General features: G+C 46.0%; 2 protein-coding genes across 4 annotated transcripts in view; one reads left to right on the top strand and one right to left on the bottom strand.

Moving 5' to 3' along the window:
* LSP1 (lymphocyte specific protein 1) overlaps positions 1-11,851 on the top strand; it is a 53,202-nt gene extending 41,351 nt beyond the window's left edge. For both annotated transcript variants that reach the window (XM_054067841.1, XM_054067842.1), the window contains exon 11: positions 10,579-11,851. The gene's annotated coding sequence lies outside the window, so the exon portion shown is untranslated. The remainder of the gene's footprint in view (positions 1-10,578) is intronic.
* PRR33 (proline rich 33) lies at positions 421-21,524 on the bottom strand. 2 transcript variants are annotated; one of them, XM_054067839.1, is made up of 3 exons: positions 21,353-21,524; positions 15,520-15,655; positions 421-5,285 (listed from the first exon to the last, which is right to left on the bottom strand). In XM_054067839.1, the coding sequence occupies exons 2-3, from the start codon at positions 15,538-15,540 to the stop codon at positions 3,660-3,662; spliced, it is 1,647 nt and encodes a 548-aa protein (XP_053923814.1). In that variant the 5' UTR covers positions 15,541-15,655; positions 21,353-21,524; the 3' UTR covers positions 421-3,659. The 2 variants fall into 2 exon arrangements, with proteins under 2 accessions (XP_053923814.1, XP_053923815.1); XM_054067840.1 differs by lacking the exon at positions 15,520-15,655.
* Positions 21,525-21,797: the final 273 nt, after the last annotated feature.

Below are 21,797 nucleotides of genomic sequence, written 5' to 3'. Positions count from 1 at the left end.
AGAGGTAAAACTACTAATGATTACTGTAAGCTTTTGGGACCAGTGAAGAATAAGGTTGTGGTGGGGAGGACGTGAACCTCTGCTGTTCTGGGTAGACCAACAGAGCAGAAAGAACCAGCCTCTGACATACAGCAAGGAGGAAGGCAGAATTGGGTTGCTGTCTCAGTGCCCTCTTGAAATGGTCTTTGAATCTCATGCTCGTATTGTGTTTGTTAGTAGATATCCTGGTGTTATCTTGAGTGGATGATAGTAGAGGGTTGTGGCAATAAGGGGAAATGGTGTATAGGGAAATGTTAACTGATTGGCTCCAACCAGGCAGCATCTGGCACTGTGACGGGAGAGGAAGTTGTAGGGGGTGAAAACAAGCTTGTTCTTTTTTTTTTTTCTACTATAAAAAAGAAGCTTTATTTCATAGCCAAACTTATAAATAGCTTTGTCTGCTACAAAACACCTTTTGTTTCCGAGTTCTTCAGGGCACTGTGTTCCTCCCTGCCTTCCCCAAAGGATCTGGTTTCCATGTGCAGCGTAGATTTAGTTGGTTCTTTTTTTTTTTTTTTTGACTTTTGTGGTGCCCGTTTGAAAAGGAGGCTCTCTTGAATGCCACTTTGAGGTGGGTAGCAGTACAAATCAAAGCTTGCCTGAAGGTACCTTTTTTAGATTTAAAGAAGCAGGAACCCACAGGACCTGTATCCTCAACTTGCTTCTCTGCCTGTGGTTTTCAGAAACTTATTTTAAGCTCTCCTCTTTGATCAGTCCTCTTCTTTTTCCAGAAGTGTGTTTTAATGCACCAGGTGGGATCCTGATAGTCTTCAATTCTTTGTAGCAAACAGGTTTTGCTAGGTTATCAGCAAGTTGTTTGCCCTACCTGAGCTTCTGCAAGCAGCTCAAAGGAAACTGCCCTCAGCTCTGATCTTCTTTCAGCATCCTTTCTTGAAAGGCCAGTGATTGTTCTGGGATGTTGTCTAGGATCTACCCAGTACTCCAAACCACTGTTCAGGACTGTTGTCCTATGGGCTTGTTCACAATGAAGGGGGTTTTGACTCTGAATAGCAAAATAACTGCGATAGTTTGAAGGATCTTGGCTTGTTTCTGCTCTTGGGTGTATAGCCGGCAGTTTTGTGTGCAAAATCCTTGCTCCTCAGTTCCTCTCCACCTCCCTGAACTATGTTCATACTTCGTATCCTACTGCCAGATCTATTCATGGTTGCCTTTTTGCTTTCAACTTTCTGGCTCACCCTCTTGTTGCTCACTCAACACCATCTCATAAACTTTTCCTTTTCCTCTCACCTGCTGAGCTGCAGAACCTGTGAGCAGGCTGCAGAGCAGGACTTTTTCAGTAAGTGGCAATCTGGGCTCTTATCAACTGCCGGAGGCTATTTGACGGTGAAACCAAACCAAACTTTGTGCTCGGTAGCATTCCCCTTCCCTTGTTTGGCACAGTGACTCAGGCTGGGACATACCACAGTGGCTCTCAATGAAGAGCTGCTGGTGGAAATCTCCTCTTGCTTCCAGGCATCTGTTCTCTCCTCTGCAATGCTCTTGTGCCAGGGTCTGTTTTTTGCTGGACTCGTCATGCCTGCTGTATGCCTCTGCCCTTCACTGTTGGGGCAGAAGGGCTAAACCATGCAGCCTTCCTCTGCTTCCCAGTGCGAGCTTCACTCTCACCAATGGTGATTCTCCGTCCTTCCTCCTTTTGCCGTGTAACTGGGTTATAGATGCAGACTGGTGGGAAGCCCAGCAGGTGTAAGGCATAAGCCTTCCCTTGTCATGTGCAAGGTGCCGGTTTGTTCTTGGTGGTCATCTTTGCTGCGTGAAAAAGAGGACTAAAGTTCGATTGCTTCTGAAACCATCTTCTCTGGCCAGATTCTTAGTCTTCAAAGTGTAATCAATGTTGGCTGTTCTGCTTCATGCTAATGCTGTGGATCTTGTGAATGCAGGCTCCTGTGCATAGGCATCCATCTATCTGTGCTATAGTAAGGTTCCATTTTATCATTGTGTGGTGAGGTCATCGTTATTTCCATTAGGCATTCTATGTATTTTAAACTGCACTCTCTTTGTTGCATGGATCTTTCTCTATAGCCTTTTCTTTCAGCACGTTGAATTATCCTGCAAAAGCTTACCTGGGATCCACTGATGTGTTTCCTGCCTACCTCTTTTCAGCCTTTTCTTTTGAAAACTGAGGTTGGAGAAATCCAAACTTTAGATACTTGGGTTATTCTTCCTTCTCTGCTTTTTCCCCCTCTTGGAATAGGGAAAGGGTTACAAAACAGAGATTAAGACCAGCAAAGTGACAACTTCAGTGGAGGTTTGATAATAATTCAGCCCTTCTGGATAGCATCATTGTGAAATTTGAAGACTTCAAAAAGGCAAAAGGGCCTTTTGATTTTTTTTTTTTTTTTTTTCTCACTCTGTTTGCTGTTTGGATTGGGAAAGTTTTGTTCAGCTCCATATCCTCTGCACATGAAGAGAATGTAAAGAGCTGTGTATCAAGTTTCCTATTTGGACTAAACATAGCAATCCTACATTAGCTGTGTAGGAACATCCTGGCATATGACAAAGTCCCTTTAAGAAACAGAAATAGCCGATCTCCAGCTTTCGTGCTTATAAGCTTGGGAGTGATAGAGATGCAAAGGGCAACTGTAATGCTCGAAAGCACAGTTGTCTTTGTGTATGGACAAAATTGGGTATTTGGTTTTAAGTAATTTTTTCAGGACATCAGGCACCAGTAGGTATGCAATATCATGATGTTGCCTCTGAAAATGAGACTGCATGCTCTTAGAAGGAACCTCCAGAAAACAGGTCCTTGTTAAAAAGAGTTGGATACCCACAAGCTGAAGCAAGCTCTTGCTGTTATCATGAAAACGCTAACCTCCTGCTGTGCTTAAAGCACTGTAAAATACATAACAGAACTTGATTGCTGCAATAAAGTTAGTCTTCTGGGCACTATCATTTAGTAGACTGACCTGGGAGGACATAAAATGATGCTAGCTGCTTTTTTAGCCAGGGGAACTGCTATGTGAGAACAGGATAGATTAGATCTTACACTGTCGCTTGGCTGTGCCTTGAGTGAAAGGATGTGTTTCCACCTTGTTTTCAGCAAATGGATGTGGGATGCTCTCCACAGCATTTCTCGTGGAGAAGTCAAAGAGATTATGCGAACCCTCTCTGAGTTTGGTTTCAAAGACTCTCTAGAGGAGACATGAAGCCACGCAGATTCTGTCATGTCTCATTGACAACTGATTTTGTTTCTAGGGTCGCCCTTGTTCTTAAATAAATACAATAAAATAAATCTGTATTCCATCAGCCTCCTCTAAACTGTGCTTTTCCTGCAGGCAGTTTGTTGTTTTCACTGTGTGCCTCCCCTCTCTTCCCCATGTTACTACATACTGTGCTTGTTGTTGGCTCTTTTTAAAAGAAGCACACATTGGTTTCCTTGACTCATGACCTGTGGATATGATATGTTACGCATTCAAGCTTACGTATATATGGAGAGTAACCCTTAAACCCACAGCGTGAGGCTGCTGGCTTGGAGGAGTTTTATTTAACTTTATTTTTTTCCTTACCCTTGGCTCTGGGCAGTTAACCTAGTCATAGGTGCTCTCTTGCTTGGTGCCCAATAAGAGTTTCCAGAGGTGTGGGCCTGGTGGAGCAGCCTGGTCTCAGTTGACTGACCATCCAGATGCTGTTCTGTTAAAGCTCTTGCTTTGCTCCTCAGCCACTTTGGGTCTAAACCGGCTGACCTCAAATACAGTGGTGATCTTTGTCATGGGTTTGGCAGCCAGTTCCTTCAGTTTCCGGGCGTCGAAGCGTGGCTTATGTAGAAGAATAGGTAAGCGTCGGGGAAGAAAGCTTTCTTCCTTCTGCAGCTTCTTCTCTTCTGTTTCCTGCTTTCTCTCCTTGTTGACTGTTAACTGGTATAAAATAGCATCCCACATCCTTGTGGCCCTTGATTTAAACAGCCTGTTGTCTTGACTGATAATTGCTTGAGAGCTGTCCTTCTCCTTGCTCCCTTCTGCCTGTCCCAGCTTTTCTGGCTTATGCTCTGGGAAGCTGGGTGCTTCTGGCTGCACCATCAAGTGCTTTCTGAGGCGATGCCAACCACCAGCATTGGCTCCAGGAGGTCTTGCTTCTACTGACGATTGTGCTGGCTCAGCTTCAAGGGGAGAGCTAATGTTTGATAAGCTGGGTGTCACCTGAGGTTGAATGACATGTTCTGCCTTGGTGTCTGTGGAGGTGGCCCCAGTGCTGTCAGATTGTGCTGGGGTTGCTGTCTCTGGGTGTGCTTGCCTCCAGGGAGTGCTGGGTGTCGATGGTTTTAGGATGTCACCATCTTGCTTGGCTAATTCAGGAGCACTCTCTGATGTAGGTATTTCCATGTTGCTTTCATGGGTTGTGGGCTTATCAGCATGGGCATTGGAGGTGCTGGGCTTGGATGAAGTGGCCTTGATTGACTCTTCAGTAGGAGCAGGCATATGTACCTGATTAGGAGGCTCTGCCTCTGCAGCAGAAAGGAGTGGAGGGTCCAGTGTGGGAGCTGTGGCTTTGCTGCTGTTGAGCGAGGTGGGGATCTGCCCTGGAGATGGTTCAGAGCAGCTTGTTTCAGCTGTCGGAGAAGGCAGCCTTTTGTCTTCATGGCAAATGGTTGCTTGGGGCTTATTTGATGTGGGTGTCTTAGCCCTGGGTGGCTTGACAGTGTGGAAATAAGTCTGCATCTTGGTGACATAGGTAACCTCTGGTGCCCTTTCCTTACTGGGTGTACTGGAAGGAAGAGGCTGGGAGAAAACAAGTGTCGAGGGATTGCATGGAGAGGGAAGGTGAGTTTCTATTCGTTCAGTCTCAGGAGCTCCTGGCTTGTGTAGCAGAGGCAAGGCGGGGGAGGTTGTGAGCGTGAGGTGTTCGGCAATGCGTCTCTGCTCGGTAACCTTCAGTGTGAAAGGCTTACTTTTTCGGATAGGAGAGGGCATGCGGTGGATGATAGGCTTGATGGAGAGGCGGGTTGGGATGCTGCTGGAGGGAGATGCTGTAGTTTCAGGGGTCTCTGCTGGGGGAGCACTCTCATTATGCTCTACGTCAGAGCTGGCCTCATTCACAGGTGAGAGGCTGGACCGAAAGGACTTGGCTTGCTCTGAAGCTAGGATGGCATGCTTCTTGGCTGCCTTTTTCAGTAGCCGCTGGAGCCGCAGGTTGTCTTTCCCAGGCTTTGGTAGGGTGGGAGGGGGAGAAAGGTGGCAGTGGGTGGGAGCAGGCTGGATGGAGGATGATACAGTTATCAGCATTGTCATCTCCTGGAAAAAAAACACAAAGCTTAGAGTTGGTGTGGGCTTAGCCCTGGGCTAGACTCTGAAATACATACACAAGGCCTCCTCTTCCACTTTCCAGAAGCTATGAGGATGGAGTCAGTATTGTGGGAGGATAGCATCAGTCTTGGTTTCCTTCATATCCCAAGGCAGCCTCAGCTAGTCTTGAAAGTGATGTGACAGGCAAGAGATATTCTGGGGGACGCTGCATTGCCAGACCTGGAGCACTCGTGCACCTGGTTTTATCGTAAAATCCAGTGAAGGCTCCTTGGAACCCAAGATGTTCTTGTCTTGGCAATTCCTAATGGGATTTGGAAGGAAATATCAAAAGAAATGGAGCAGGCCTGAAATTTTGAAGCTTTGAAACATTCTCCAGAGGCACACATCAAGAATGTTTCATGGCTTTCCAAATTCCAGTTATTAATGCTCTGATACAATGTTGTGGACAACAGAACAGCCATAATCTGCAAGTCATTTGAGTCAGTCAGCACTAACCTTGATTGATTAGAGCTGGCAGAAAGACATCATGTTGAAATGCAGGACTTAAAAAAGCTGGGCTTGTCTAGTGAGGAAATGCTTTTAGAGAATCATTTGGTCAGAAAAGACCTTTGAGATGGAGTCCAACCACACCTGTCCACTACTAAACCATATTCCTGAGCACCTCATCTACCCATCTTTTAAATACCTCCAGGGATGGTCACTCAACCACCTCCCTGGGCATCCTGTTCCAGTGCGTGATAGCCCTTTTGGTGACAATTTTTTTCTGATATCTAGTCTGAACCTCTCCTGGTACAACTTGAGTCCATTTCCTCTTGTCCTATCACTAGTTATTTGAGAGAAGAGCCCAACGCCCACCTTGCTACAACCTCTTTTCGGGAAGTTGTAGACAGCTGTAAGGTCTCCCCTCAGTCTCCTTTTGTGTAGGCTAAACCACCCTAGTTCCCTCAGCTGCCTCTCAAAAGACTTGTTCTCAAGCCCCTTCACCAGGTTTGTTGCCCTTCTCTGGGCATACTCCAGCACCTCAATGTCTTTCTTTGTAGTGAGGAGCCCAAAACCGAGTGCAGTATTTGAAGTGCAGTCTCAGCAATGCTGAGTACAGGGGCAGAATCACTTCCGTGGTCCTGCTGGGCATGCTGTTTCTGATACAGGCCAAGATGCTATTTGCCTTGTTGTCTACTTGGGCACACTGCTGGCTAATATTCAGTTGCTGTCAGCCAACACCCCCAGGTCCTTCTCTGCCAGGCGTGTTTCTAGCCACTCTTCCCCAGGCCTTTACAGCTGCATGGGGCCATTATATCCAAAGTGCAGGGCCTGGCAATTGGCCTTGTTAAATCTTATACTGTTGGTCTCAGCCCATCGCTTCAGCCTGTTCAGATCCCTCAATAGAGCCTCCTTACTCTCAAGCAGATTGACACTTCCTCCCAGCTAGTGTCATCCACAAATTTACTAGGAGTACACTCAATCCTTTAATCCAGGTCATTGATAAAGATATTGAACAGAACTGGACCCAGCACTGTGCCCTGGGGAACACCACTTGTGACCGGACTCTGACTGAATTTAACTCCATTTACCATGACTCTGGGCCCAGCCATCCAACCAGTTTTTTTTCCCAGCAGAGGGTGCGCCTGTCCAGACCAGTGGAAACCAGTTTCTCAAGCAGAATACTGTGAGAAACAGTGTCAAAGGCTTTACTGAAATCCAGGTGAACTGCATCCACAGCCTTTCCCTCATTCACCAAGCAGGTAACCTTATCATAGAAGGTGATGAGGTTAGTTTGGCAGTGTTTTCATAAACCCATGTTGACTGGGTCTGATCATCTGGTTGTCCCTTGTGTGCTGTGTGATAACACTCGCCTTCCCTGGCACCAAGGTCAGGCTGACAGGCCTGTAGCTCCCTGGCTGTTCTTGTAAACGGGGGTAACACTTGCACGCTGACTCTGACTGGTCTTTACTTTTTGCATCAAGCACAGCAGCAACCTTCTGCACCAAATTTAAGAGAAAAAATAGTTTCCTCTTTCCTTTGGGGAGCATTGCCACTGTCCTGTATGTGTTACTCATTCTTCAATGAAACAGAAATGGGTTGTAGAGGTCTGAGTCAGGTCTTATCTCCAAGGACAGTAGCAGCTGGACTCCCTTTGGGCAACACTGTGCTGTTTCTGGGTGGATGCATGGCTGTTTTCTGACTCTGTTTCTAACTCACCACCATCTCCTCTTCTTTCTGGTGGGCCCTGGTCAGATTTCCTGCACAATGGAGTTGAGGGTCTGTATTGAGGAGAGTAAGGTAAAACTAGGCTCAGTTCTCTTCTTTATCTTCCTGAGCAAGGATGAGGAACACCAAACACTCGGCCTCTGAACTGCACTGACTCTTTGGTAGCCCCCAGGAAAAAATCTGACTCTACCCTGGTTCTTGCTCAGCCTAGAGTTGGTGAGATTCACTATGAAATGAGGCTAAAATCACTGAGCCCACTAATCCCCAGTGCTGGATGCAACTGAGCGTCCTGAAATGGAGGAGGAAGTGGGGTGATGCCAGGGTTGCTCAGAGGGCCTGTTGCATGTGCTCTGCTTGGTTCCTGCTGGGTCCCAACCTGCTTTAGTTAGTGTGGGTGCGTGGTGTGATACCTACTGTACAGGGAAAGTATCCCACATAAAATTCTCAAGAGTATGGAATGGTTATTTATGCTTGAGCACTCAATGTTGCCTTTGGGTTTGTAGTGCTGCTGTCAGCACCAGGCTGGGAAACTGATCTGTACTGAGCAAGCAGTTAGTGTATCGGACAAGATTGCTTGGGTAGGGAGAAGGAGGAAAGAAGAACAATTTTTCTTTGGTGTCTGGCAAGAAGAAATCAGCTGGTAGCTGTGCACCACAGTAGAGGAAAGATGCAGATCTGTTGGAGCAAGTCTGGAGGGGGGCCACAAACATCATCATAGGGATGGAACGCCTCTCCTATGAGGAAGGCTGAGAGAGATGGGGTTTTTCAGCCTGTAGAAGAGGAGGCTTTAGGGAGACCTCATTGCAGTCTTTCAGTACTTAAAGAGGGCTTACAAGAAAGATGTGGACAGACTTTTTAGCAGGGCCTGTAGCAGTAGGACAAGAGGTAACAGTTTTAAGCTAAAAGAAGGTAGATTCAGACTAGATATAAGGAAGAAATTTTTTACGATGAGTGTGGAAGAGGTTACCCAGAGAGGCGGTAGATGCCCCATCCCTGGAAATGTTCAAGGTCAGGTTGGATGGGGCTCTGAGCAACCTGTTCTATTTGAAGATGTCCCTGCTCAGTTCAGGGAGGATGGACTAGGTGACCTTTAAAGGTCCCTTCCAACCCAGACTATTCTATAAGTCTGTGATTTATTTCAGCTGCAGGCATGAGAAACCTCCTGCTGTTTCAGCAAGGGGGCTTGAGGGGATTTGTGCCAGCTGGGTGTGACAACTGTTGTCCATTCCCAGTGTCTTATCAGCCTCATGCCTTAGGCATCAGGCTGGGATTAGGAATTGCTCTGTTCTAAGAGCAACTTTTAGTAACAAGTCTGCACTGGCCTGGAAAAAGGCTGAGAGCCCGTTCCTTCGTCATATACCCGCTTTCCTCCCCAACCTTGTGGATATTCTAGAATCTTCTGGGACAGAAAGATGAAATGCCGCAGTTGGAAAGGTGCATACTTGCTATTGTGCAGGACTGCTCTGCTTCTGTTTATATAGGAATTGGTAATTGCTTGTGTGACTTCTCTGCTGCAGTGTGAACTAGTACATATATCTGATGTTAGGATTGATTGTGGAATGATTTAATCTGCCTCTGTTTAATGTGATCCCATGGACAACCTGTACTGCAAGATGACCTGTGGTCTAGCAGCACTGGTAAACCAGAGTTATAAGGGTGACCAGCTTCAGGCTTGTGTTGTGCAGAGGCAGGGCAATGAACATTCTAGCTACTGATCGGCCTTTTGAGTATTTTCCTTGTTCTACGGACTGCACCCCAGAAAAATGCAGCTTACTGCATGGGTCAGATCAGGAGCTTGCCTGGGATTTGCTGCAGACTGCCAGATGCTACTGAGGAGGGTGTGGAGGTCCTTGGAGTGGGAAGTTTAGATATAATCTGCATGCACAAAGAAAGCTTTCCCTCTGTTCCCAAAGTTAGAGGCTTCTTTGTGCCCTGTAACCTCAAGATTTGTGGCCTCTTAAAATAGTCTATGGTCATAAAATCACTCTTGCTACTATCTCAGCATCCCATCTGACTTCAAACCTGCTGTGCTGTGGGCCTTGGAGACCTTGTGGATGGTAACTTCCATGGCAAGTGACAGTGCTGGAGCCTGTGTTTGACTAGTGAGGCAGAGAGATGCTAAGAGAAAGCAGAAGGAAATCAGCTCTTAATTTATTTGCTTTCCCTTTCATGCTTGGTTTCATTTGATAAGTCTTCTTTAGAACTTTGTGGGCTCAGAAGTTCTGCAAGAAGCAAGATTTTAGAGCATTTTCTCTCTTGCCTTGTAATGAAGCACAAGCAAAGGGGCAGGTGAACTTGCTTTATTGCAAGCAGAAAGGACAGAGCTGAAAACTCATGGACAGTGTGGAAAATACTGCTTGAAAAGCTTGGGTGGGGTTGTGGTAAGCTGGAAGGAAATTGAGCTAGAAGCTGAGACAAGAGGCTTTCAAAGGGTTAAGTTTCCCTGCTGCTGGTTGAATGCCGGTGGGTGGAGGAGAGGTCACCGACTCTTGGACCCCAACTGTTGTCCTGAACTTCAGTCTATCTGCAGTCAACCCCAAACTCGGAATGGTGGGGAGAGTGTCAGTGTGGAGGAGTTATTTATCATGTGATGGAAAAGTAATTTGCATGCTGGAGACCCTTGGCTGCACCAGCTGTTGCATGTGGAGCAGATTGAGATTTGCAGGAACCTGATACCACTGCAAATGGTCCCAAGCCGAGAACTGCAGCTGCCAGGGGCTGTAGGAACATGCTCTCCACTTTAGTGGCTTTCTTGGGCTTGGAAGGAAACCTGCTAATCTCCTTCTCTGGAGGAGATGGCTGAGCAGGAGCACGTCTTTCCCTCTGCCTAGACAGCCATGACCTCTGCTGGACATGCAGCCCTTGGCATTTGCTCTGCCAAGGGCACATAGCACAGTTGGTTGTCCTGCAGCCAAAGCTGTATGGGCTGATTTACAGGACTTGGCAAGTGGGTGGGAGAAAACCACCTGTAATTGCTATACAGCATGCAGCCCATGTATACTGTCTAGCATGTTCCTCAGGGCAGGCCAAATGGTGTGTGTAAACTTGGGGTTTTTTTTTTCTTGTTTTACAGCTGAGCTTGGTCCTGGCTCGATGCAACCCTCAACGCCCTTATTTCCTCTGCTCCATGGAAGATAACCGAAGAATGTTTCTCTTCTGCCTGATTTCAGTCTGCTTTGGTACAGCTTGATTCTTCTCAGGGTGTGAGCAACACCCCATGCTGCTTCTGGTCGGATAAAAAGAACTAGATCAGCTGACAAAACCCATCCCTGTTTTAATCTTCTATGTGACTCTGACTTTTTTTTTTTTTTAATTAAATCTGACTCCGTTTCCTCTCTTCTTTCTCAAGTGTTGGAAGAGGGGGATCTGCTGTCCTGCTGAGACGCAGGGCATTTGAAACATGGTGGAGAACATCTGCTTCTGTGGCTCCTGGTGGCTGGGTGGTGGGAGAGAGAGAGAGCTCAACAAAAACGTGGTAAAAGAATCAGTGTTTGAAATGGGCAGATCCTGAGCATGAGGGGGTCGCAAGGACTGCTTTTCACTGTGTTGGTGCTAGCTCTGATTAAAGTCTTCCCCTGTTTACAACGCAGCCTGTATCCCACTACAGCGTCTGTTTTGAGGAACTTCCATCTACGGATCTCTCTATGTACATCAAATCACATTTAACTTAGTCCTATTTTCTTCTTTAGCTCCCAGCTCATCCTTTAATCACAGTTACATACCTATGCCAAAATGTCTCTGTTACTTTTTAATCTTGACAGTGGCAATAGCAGCTTTGTTTCGAATAGCTGCTGCCTTCCTCTCTCTGTCTAACATGGGTTGGAGGTCTCCTTTCCCAGGTGAGGAGTGCTGAGCACTGGTATTACCTCCCTTCTGCGGGGAAGGGATTTGTTGGTTCTCTAACCTGCGGGTTCCGGTGCCAGTGATTGAAACCCTTCTTCTGAATGTCAGAAGAGGTGGGCATGTTGCTAACCTGCCTGCTATGCTCCTGGAGGTGGACGAGCTATCTGGGAAACAGCTGCTTCTGTTATGCTAGAAGCTGCCTCAGTGAAAAGGCATCCTAGTGATGGAGAATATTCTCCCCTTCTTTGAGGAGGCCAGGCCTTGCTGTGAACATGGGGAAACTGAGTCCATAAAGAGTAGTGCTCTGGCCTGAGGTCTGTAAATCACCTCCCAGGGCTGTTTCTGAGCTCTCTCACATCTTCATACTTCATGGTGTTAGCATGTCCCTCAGCCCCTCTTTAAACTCTTATTTCTACCCTCTTTCCATGTCAACATACTTTTGCAACATCAGTTTGCTTTGTGCTTAAATTCACTGCGTGTCCTGGAATTTTTTTTTTTTTGTAAGCATTTAATAAAATTTGAGGACGATATTGTAGCAATGGCAGCTCTGAGGATTTTATTGATGTAGGAGTTCTTGCAGCAAAGAAGTTTTCCAAGACCTTGCAGCTCTCTGCTTGAGTGGAAAGTGGAGAAGAAGCATCAGGCTAAGCGACAAGATGAAAAGGTATTTAATGTATGCAAGAAGGGGGCTTTCTGAGTGCCTGCTCCATTCAAGAGAGCCTTGTCATCTTGCTTCATTCCTCATTGTTATTGGGGGTAATTGACTGTAATGAGTGGGAGTGTGATGTTTGGGTGAGAGATGGAGAAGCATGCGGAAGTCTTCTACTGGAGTGATCAGCTAGGAGAAGCAGAGGGCTTAGCTCCCCAACTAATAAACCTGAGTAGCATCACGGGCCTCAACCAAAATCACTGTTGATGTCAGGTACAAAAAAAAAAAGCCCTCTATAGTCTGATTATACACCTGAGGTGAGGTTGATATAGCTGTCTGTACAATAATACAGCAGTCTCATGAGCCAACAACTGTATCTGGAACAGTCAAATGAAAAACATTTTTATGGAGATGACCTTCCAAGTAATAACACTTCTGTGGTGTAGAGGCAGCAGATTGGTTTGTGCTGTCCTTACCTATGCTTTCCTAAAGTGTTAACAGTGAAGTTCTCAGATATCACTTCTTGCTATCATCTTTCTGCATATAGCATCCTCATCCTCTCCATCATCTACTGCAGCTCCTCCTGGAGGTAGGAATTGGAGGAATCTCTGTTCCTTGGAGAGCGCTGAGGATCACTGACACCATCTGATCCCACCTTCGTCCCTTTACCCCTTCCTCTGCCGTACTGGGATTTTCAAGCAAGGCCAGAGCAATAGCAGTGGGCTGTATAGAGATGTCCTGGCTTGAGGTGAAAGCAGTACTACTATGTGCTTGCATGTATGCAGACTGTTTGCACCAATTTGTTTCTGAACTGTTCTGCAGTTGGCTGGTGGAAAGGATGGCCAGAAACTTGTGTTACTATTCCTGTTCCCTGTCAACTTGGAGAGTGCAGAAAAGGTCCCAAAGACTGTTTGTGTGAGATTACTTCTCTAAGAAGTGTTAATTTGCAGGGCATATTGTCCTCACTTTAAGCGTATGTGTACCTAAATGTGGTTTCAAGAGAAACAACTGCCATAATTAATGTTCTGGCTGCAGCACAGAAGTGAGAAGTTATGTGGAAACTCCAGGAAGACCAAAGTCCTCTAGTGGTGGTGAGAAACCAGAGAAAGACCTGACTTGGAGCATGTGTGTAGCTCTTGATGAGATAATTATATCTGCTAGGGGAAATTTTTCCACAATTAAATTAGCTTTATGATGCGCTGTTTCTCCTCCCAAAGTAAGGTGGTGCGTGCATGATGGGAGGAAGTGGTAGTGTGGTTACCAGGATCGGGAAAGACTCCCAAAAATAGATGCTCCTGTCCAGGTGCTCTGTGTGTGTATTTTGGGCAACACCAAGAGGGGATGAAGGCTCATTTCTCCCCCCAGAAGAAAATACGTGCTTCTGCTCAGCAGTTTCTGCAGGTGAATTTGCTGTGGAGAAACAACAGCATAACCACTGTGGCAGTGAAGTATGCTGTAAACTTTGCAAAGCCAGCCTGTTCCCAGCTCCCCTGTGTGTCTCTGGATGTCGCTGGGACCTCTGCTTTCCTGTTCTTGTTCAGTAGCTGACTGCTCCCTGTCTTTTCTACATTCGTCTTCCACAATATTGCATTTTTTGCAGCACTGAGGCTGTTATTATGAGACCTTAGCTCTGTCTTTTCCTGGGACCTTTACATTTTGAGCACAAGTACAAGCAGGCATTGAGAGAGTCTTTCTTGCAGGATTAAACTTGCCCTCAATGCCTGGTGAAGAACAATGCTTTCTTGGCCTCTGTATCTGTTGACTGCCTGTCTTCCTCATGCTGCCATACTATCTCAAATTACCGTCCCCTTGGCAGGTTGGTGGTGCCCAAGGAGATGGTCTGGAACCCATATGTGGGTTCTCAGTGATATGATGGTGAGGAACAACTAAAGGTGTTGCTGCTCTCCAATCTCTTCTTTCCCCATTCTGTCTTTTTAGACTACGCAGTAGGGAAGCATCCTTTTGCACAGCATCCACTCTTAAATAGACCTGTGGGGGCTATAGTAACAGTGAAATGTATTCCTTGTCTTCCCATAGCAGGCTTCAGAGCTGCTTTTTCCCCAGCAAACTAATGGGTGATTCTCCATGAGTGTATGTAAGGTGGGATTGAAAAACGTGGCCCATGACCATTGCAATGCCTACTTCCTGCAGGCCATAAACCAGCATTATTTAAACTTGGGGAAAGCTTAGCTGATATAAAACTCAAGCCCTTTTTGAATGTTATGCCTTTATGTAGCACTTGTTTCACCTCGAAACTGCGGGCTATACTTCATCTGGTTATCTTCTCAGGTATAAAATAATTATAGGCTCTTTTTTATGACCATCCTTATGTATATGTGCTGGCTAATTAATAGATCTCTGCTCAACCGTTGCTTGCAGCTCTGCACTGGGCCTCCAAGTGAGGTAGTGCTCACAAGGGCCTAAATTTTCCGAATGACTTTGTTCCTTGAAATGTGTCTTCAGTTTCTGCTCTTTGAAGGAAAGGTCAGACTTGGAAACACCTGGGCCTGAATGTCAGAGCTTCCCCTCCTGCCACCACCACCTTAGGGAAAGAAAATAAACAAGCTCAAAGAGCAGGGTGGCTATAAATAATGAAGTGGCAGCTGATATGTTGCTGAACGAGGCTGTGAGGCTGGTCTATTGGTAACTCTTGCCAGCTCAACACTCTTTCCTTAATGCTGTGTGCCATATTTATATTTTAGAACAGGTAAAAAAATGGCTCTAACAGTGACAAGAAGTGCAATTAAAACTAGCATTTGCTTCAGAAATTATGGCTCTCTTAGAAGGGCCTTGATAATGATAATGAGACAGGCCACAAGTGATTTTCCCATGATTTTGCATTGAGTCCCCTGAGAGTTTTGGTTGCAGTGGAATAACTTGATTTAGACCATAAATTTCAGAAAAGTGCTTAATCTCTTTACAATAACTCTAATAGTGGTTTAGCAATCCTAAAGACATGCACTTTTGATATTCACATAAACAGAAAAAACTGTCATGGGCTTGGGGTTTCCCAGGGTGATGGGAGTAACGGAAGGCAAAGTAAGGGGAAAATATCATTGGAATTGATATGAGCTTTTTGAAGCAAGGTGCTTGGCTGGCTAAGTAGACCTTCCCATGGTTGTGGAGAGGCTGTGGGTGGCTGCTGTGAGCACCTTGGTTGATCTGCCTCCCCTCCTCTGGGGACAGCCTGAAACAGCAGCTCCAGGCATTGGTCCTGGCTCCCATCCTGCTGCTCAGGCTTCGTCCTCACTGTCTGACTGTCTCATCCTCTTAGGTGTAAGTAGCCTGAGGATGAGATTCATGCTATGTTTCAAAAGATCTTTTGTCTTCAGAGAGGTGTCTAGTGTAGACCTAGGGTGTCCAAGGAGGATCTCCTGAATCCCACAGGGACTATGCCTTACATGCCTAAGACAAATTGAGAAAGCACATCTCCTAAAGCAAAGTGCTGAGTGATGAAGCAACAGGCTACCACAAAAATCAGGAATAAATATCAACTGAAGAAAGGTGAAATTCAGTACTTACTGGTGTGTAATTTGTTTCCATCTGCGATCATTTGTGTGTTGGGTACATTGTGTTGCTCTATTCGGTTTACAAAATTAACAGGTCATTGTTCCTTCAAGATCATTTTGGGTGTTGTTTTCTTGTGATTTTTAGAGCCCTGTAAGTTCAAAACATCAGATGGAGAAGAGTATTTACGGTAGCAAATGAGTACGAGAAGTTTCTCAAAAATAGTGACTCCTTTCTGAAAGCGTGAAAAGTTCCACTGCCTAGGATTAGGTTGAAGGTCTACTGAGTAACACCATTGCTTGCTTCCAGCTTTGGCACTGCAAAGTTTGGCATCTAAATTACCAGAGAGGTGAAGGGCAGGTATTCCAGCAGAGTAGCCCCAGGCAATGAATCCAGTTGGAGGCTTTTCAAGTATGCCAGTAAGATCTACTGTTTTGCAAAAGTCAGAGTTGCAAAATGCAAATCTGGAGATGTACTTTGGTTGTTACTGTGGCTGGAGAGGAAAAGCACAAATTCTGTGTCTGTTTCTGCTTGTTCCTGGTGAGGGATGTGCTTTATGCGGAGGGTGCAAGCAAAGGGAGTTTGGAGTTGATTGGTTTGGTGAATTTTGATGGGGCTTTCTGTGCAGTTTGACTTGAAGATTAAGGCTAAGACCGCAGAAGTGAGCTAGTAAGGACAGCACCAATACCTGCCTTTGCCCTGGGGAAATGTGTGTTGCCCAAACACCATGCAGTTATTTACCACCTTTAGGCTCCTGGGCATTTTACCTCCTTTTCTCACTGTCCTCCTAGTTTGGCTTTGCTTTTTCACAGCCTCCCAGGAGGCTTTTGCTGTAGTTGCTAAGGAGCTTGTAGGTTAAGCATGCTTATAGGCAGATGAGGGTATGCGAGAGTACTTTCCTTGGAGGTCTCCAAAGCAGCTTTACAGCTGTGTTAAGCTTTGTCTATTCTATCTGGCTTTTGAAATGTTGGTAAGCTATGCCAGAAAGCCAACTCTGAAGGCAAGTTCTTGCCTCTTCTCCAGTACCACCCTGCTAAGCCTTGTTGCTCACTGATCCTGTGCACTAACGCATCTCTAATCTGATTTGAGTCACTCTGTCATGGATCAAGATAGCAAAGCATTTTCTGCATCCATCAGAGTTGTGGCCTATCTGATAAGGCCAGTTCCTAGGAAAGGGATGCAGATGCTGGTGTCTTTTGAGTTGGTGTTGGAGGTGAGCTCTCCATTTGCTCTCTCCCTCCCTGCCTCCTTGGTAACTGATGAGATCATGCTTGGCTCCACATGACATTCTATTCCTTAGACCAGCAGTGACCTTTGGAAGAATTGGGGGATAGGTGCTCAATCCTTCATGCAAATGTTCTAATGCAATTAATTCCTCTTTTACTGATGATTTTAACAACTCAAAACTGACATTGTGTTGTAGGAGCACTAGTGACTTTGTGTGTCTTCAGCACTGAAAATGTTGCTGGGAAAAAATCCAGACAAGGACAACCAAAGCAAACTTGACTGGAAACTTAGAACAAAACCTTATTATGAATAAGAAAATTGTGACAAAATTTAAAATGCCAAACGACACATTGTACCCTGCTCTGCCACTGTCACCACCAAAATCACAGCAGCTTAATTGAGTGTATTTGCAGCATGCACTGAATGAATGACACTCAAGGCTGGCTAATGTTTGCATCTGATGAATGGACCATATTTGCATCAGTAGGACGTGTTCAGGCCCCTCCCTGTTTCTTATGGAAACAGGTAGAGTTTCTTCCACGCTAAGAGGGGATAAGGTGGGGACACATTCTCCTACTGATCAAGTTTCACAGAAAGGATGACACACTAGGGTCCTAGAAACATTTCCAATAGAAATGTTAATTGACTCCCTCGTCCAGATACAAGAAGATCAGCAATATCAGGAAGGTGGATTGAGGTGTGCATAGGTAATTTTGTCATTAACAAGAAAAAGCTTGTTTGTTGCCCTTCATTCTCCTTTTTATGCCCCGAACCTTTGAGATGTCATGGAGCCAGGATGTCATCAGGAGAAGATGGTGGCAGCCTGGAGTTCCCCAGCCTGCCTCCAGGATTCAGGTAGGTTAACCCACAACGTGGTGACCACTTGCTCTCCCCTGTGTCTGAGTGGCTGCTACAAGAGATAAATTGCTGTGGCAAGTACTGCACTGGGTCTCTTCTAGCTGGAGGAAGAGACAAGCTGAGGATGGAGATCCTGAGCTGAAATGCCAAGTGAGGTGTTAGAGAAGCGATGGGGAAAGCCTGATCTTTGCTTGACCCATTTGAGTTGTTTCAGATTCCTCAGGACCTTGTCATCTGCAGTAAAATGGCAGCAGTCTGCTAATACTTAAATAGAGGAACTGATTTTAAAGTTTAAGGCTATTCTGATCTCTGCTTGACCGGCTGCATAAAACAGGTCATTGGATATTACCCAAGAACAGAAAATAATTAATTATATATATATTCTGTCCTTTCTCTGAGTGTACTTACTTAGTCACTATCTGATCTGCCTTTTTATTGGCAGATGCTTCAACTAAATCGGAAAGAGTGTTTCAGTGAACACAGGGCATCTACTCTAACCTTGAGTTGCTGATTAATTCCGACTGCAGACACCATTTTTTCAGGGTGGGACAAAGAGAAGAAAGTTGTGGTGGGAACTGGATAAGAATTTTGTTTTCCTTCCTGAAGAGCTATTTCCTGCCTGCCCTGAATCATGGTAAATGTTTTATAATCGAAAATGTCACAAAACATAAAAAACCACATCCCCACCCTTTGCCAGGCAGCTCAATCAACTTGTTCTCCTGGGTAACATCAAGTGTTTCAGTGCTGATATCTGTATAAGTGGACAAACATAACCAAATCAGAACAGCTATATCATGTAAAAAAATCAAAAAGATGTTTTGAAAGCATTCAAATATGTCTTCATAGATCAGGAAAAAGAGAATGTGAATGATGGAATTACTCAAGTAAAACATTCTCCTGGAAATGGTTTCACTTTGGATAACAACAATTTTCAAAGAACAGAAATCAGTGCGAGTTCCTCTGTAGCTCTAGCACAAAGGCATAAGTGCAGAGTCATGGGCATGATTTGGTGAGGAAGGACCTTGGGAGCTCAGCTTGTGGGCCAAAACAGGATCTGCTTTGATATCAGATCAGTTTCCTCAATGTTAGTCATTGGCTGTTGAATAAGGAATAGGTATTTTTTAATTTCAGGAGTTTGATCTCTCCTGGGTTGTGAAAGAGCACCTGTTTTATGGTAAGGAGGTAGCTAATCTTATTTATAAACTCAGTAGTCTTTAGTGAACAAAAAGCCACAGGTAGGATTTCAGACTTCCAGGACTGTAGAGGTTTTTAAATGTACTTTTACAGCACATTTTCAGCTTCTTGACTGAGTGCCATCTAGCTCGCTGGAGGCAGTGATCCATGGAAATGCTGCTCACTGACTGGTGTGCATTGAGTATAGGGGCTGAGGGTATAAAAACAGAGAGACAAGTATTTGGCCAAAGTGCACATCTTTATGTAATTTGTAGAATTATTGAGGCTAATGTGTATGGACTGTATCTAAAGGCATCTCCCTCCACCAGTGCACTGGCTGCTGCAATAGGTCAGCCAACAGCCAGAAAAGTTGAGAAGGGCTGATTAAAGCTTCCCCGCAAGTGGCCCCGCTACTCTGTATTTTCCTGCAGGCTGTCTCAAAGAACTAATCTGGATGCTCCTACCCACTGAAAAGAAATACAATATTGGGGTAGGTTACCTAGTGGAAGCTTCTTTAGATCTCTGTCCCAGTCTCTATTTCCTATTCAAGAGGGAACACTGGTTTGCTGTATCCTCTCCCAGGTGGAGATGCTGTCACTGTAAAAGCATGCCAGGCTTTGGCTTGAGGTCAGCAGGTGAATGGACTTTATGTAATTTGAGAGCCAGGTTTGTGTCTGTGATCTGCACACATGCCCTCTTTGGCCTTCGTGCTGTCTCCTAACCTGGCAGAGAGTCTTTTCCAGACAAGGGTGCTCACTGCATCACCTTACAAAATCTGATAGCTTTTGGTAGAAATGTGGGCACAGCTGGGATGATCTCTCTCTCACCTGGTCCATTCAATCAGTAGGGAGCATGAGGTAGTTGGTGGTAGTTTCCTTGCTCTCTAAGCTGGCCTGGCTGCACTACAGCAGCTCAAAGGCAAATCCAAGTACGCTTTGCTGCTGAAGCAGAGAGAAGAGATGATGACAAGACAGCGCAAAATATGTATCCTAGAGCAGGGTAATCTACAGTAAAGAAAGGCAAAGCTGATGATGAAAATTTTGCTGGCTGTGAATGGAACTGCAGTGCAATGGCATCAAGAGGTGAAACAAGGACTAGACATAGGATATGTGTGAAAAGCACAGGGTATATGGCTAAGGCATAAAAACAAATATTGGAGAGGATTATAGTTAAGTGCTGGAGTAGACAGAGACCCACAAAAGGAAGAAAGGGCAAAGATGAAGTGGTCTGTGGGGAATGAGCCTTGATTGTGAACCGCATGACAGCAAGAGTAAATGGAGGATGTGGGCATCGGATAAGCCCTCTTCCAGAGTCATGAGGCAGATCCCCTTGGTCCTGTGGGGAGGAGGGAATCAAATCACACTAGGATTGTAAACAAGATGCACAACATAGACACGAGCTCTCTGACAAAGGCAGCCCATAGGATGCACACCTGTCCTTTGGGACAGTATTGAACAGATAGATGGGACAGGCTCATAGAGGGTGGCAGAGGGGAAAATGGAGTTTGGACATGATGCGTAATGTAAGGATGGATATTGTCTGGAGCAGTGTTCAACACATTCAGATCAGCAACTGAGCTGAGCGCAGGCACATGTGTATGGGAACCAAGGAGATGCTGCAGGCAACAATGTTTGCATCTCCTCTATTTGAAAACAGAGCTGCAGCAGGTAGAAATGTCTGGTTACCTGTCCCTCTCATAGTCTGCATTAATATCACATTTGTCAAGATGCTTAGAAGGAATTTAGAATGATGGGGAGTGCTTCCCTGCAGCTGATGCACAAGCAACACCACTCTGGGAGAGGGTGTGCAACCTTGCATGATGCTCATGTTGCTCCTGCCAAACAACTGGCAGCAAATGGGGCAGATGAGACCATGGGAGAGTTCAGCCTCGCATCTGCTTAGAACCACCCTGGTGGAAGCCCAGGGTTCACACGCACTTGCGCGAGCGCACGCGCACACACACTCACTTCATTTTTAACTGATAGATCCAGCCCTCGGTAGGGGAGACCTGAGCTGCAAGGCCCCATCAGCATCAGGGACAATTTATAACTGGCAGGCAAGTGGAAATGGCTGGTGACTAGCATTGCCAAAATGACTCCACCATAAACATAAAAGGAGAAACAGCTGCGAGACTCCCCTCCATACATCCCCACTCTGCTGCCGGTTTAGGCAAATACAGTATTTCTTGGAGCTGTGCCTGGCTGGTGGAGTGCCTGAGGAAAATGAGACAGTGGAAGATGGCAAAAATGCTTGATAGTGCTGAAGACACGTGAAAGCTGGTTTGCTGCAATAGCACTTTCAGCTCGGCTGGGGTGGGAAAGTGGAGGCTGCAATATCTGGTCCGTCCGTGTGTCCCTATGCAGGTTCTGCTCTCCTCCGCAGCACTGCATGCCCACCCTGCCTCCCCCACCCAGCAAATTCCTTCTGACCAATGCCAGAGTGCTGAGGACGGATGCACTGTCCCCCTCCCACCCAACAAGTAACAAAAGCGTTGGTCTCAACTGGGTTGTGGGAGGGAGGTGAAGGGATAAACTGCCAGACAGCCGGAGAATACAAGCTGGAGAGAGGATTTTTTGCTCATGCATGTTACCTGGTGGATGGGAGGCTGCAGTGCTGTGCTTTCTCTCCACGGCTTTAAAAGCTCATCTCTACATCCTCGGATGGGGATCCTTTCCTGCAAGTGGCAGGGAAAGAGTGGGCAGGAATTGATCTGTGAGCTGGGCCAAAAATATCTGCTGCTCTGCAGCTCCTAAAAGTTTCCTCTGCTCCTACAGGCTGGGAGAAAGAGGGTGCTGCAGTTGGCAGGGACATCGGAGGGCACGCTTTGCATCGCCAGGGAGCCCTGCCAAGGGGACAGAGTCAGGAGGGAGAAGATGGGGACCTAAAGCCTGTGAGGTTTAGTGAAATGGAAACCGTGAGCCAGAAGGTTGTCCAAGACACTGCAATCCTCTGCCAGCATAGCCTTGCAACTGCAGAGGTTGCTCGTCACCTAGAGGATTCTAGGTGAGGTCCTGCCATTGCCTTTTCTAAGATGT

Source organism: Cuculus canorus, chromosome 5 (assembly GCF_017976375.1).
Source record: "Cuculus canorus isolate bCucCan1 chromosome 5, bCucCan1.pri, whole genome shotgun sequence".
Taxonomy (NCBI): Eukaryota; Metazoa; Chordata; class Aves; order Cuculiformes; family Cuculidae; genus Cuculus; species Cuculus canorus.
This window is presented reverse-complemented; position numbering and strand designations above follow the sequence as displayed.

Bases quoted from the DNA above. Each gene is read 5' to 3' on its own strand.
- PRR33 (XM_054067839.1), bottom strand. From the start codon at position 15,540: ATGGAAACAAATTACACACCA. The intron at 5,286-15,519 runs GTAAGTACTGAA...TTTTTTTTCCAG, and splicing joins TGGAAACAAATTACACACCA to GAGATGACAATGCTGATAAC.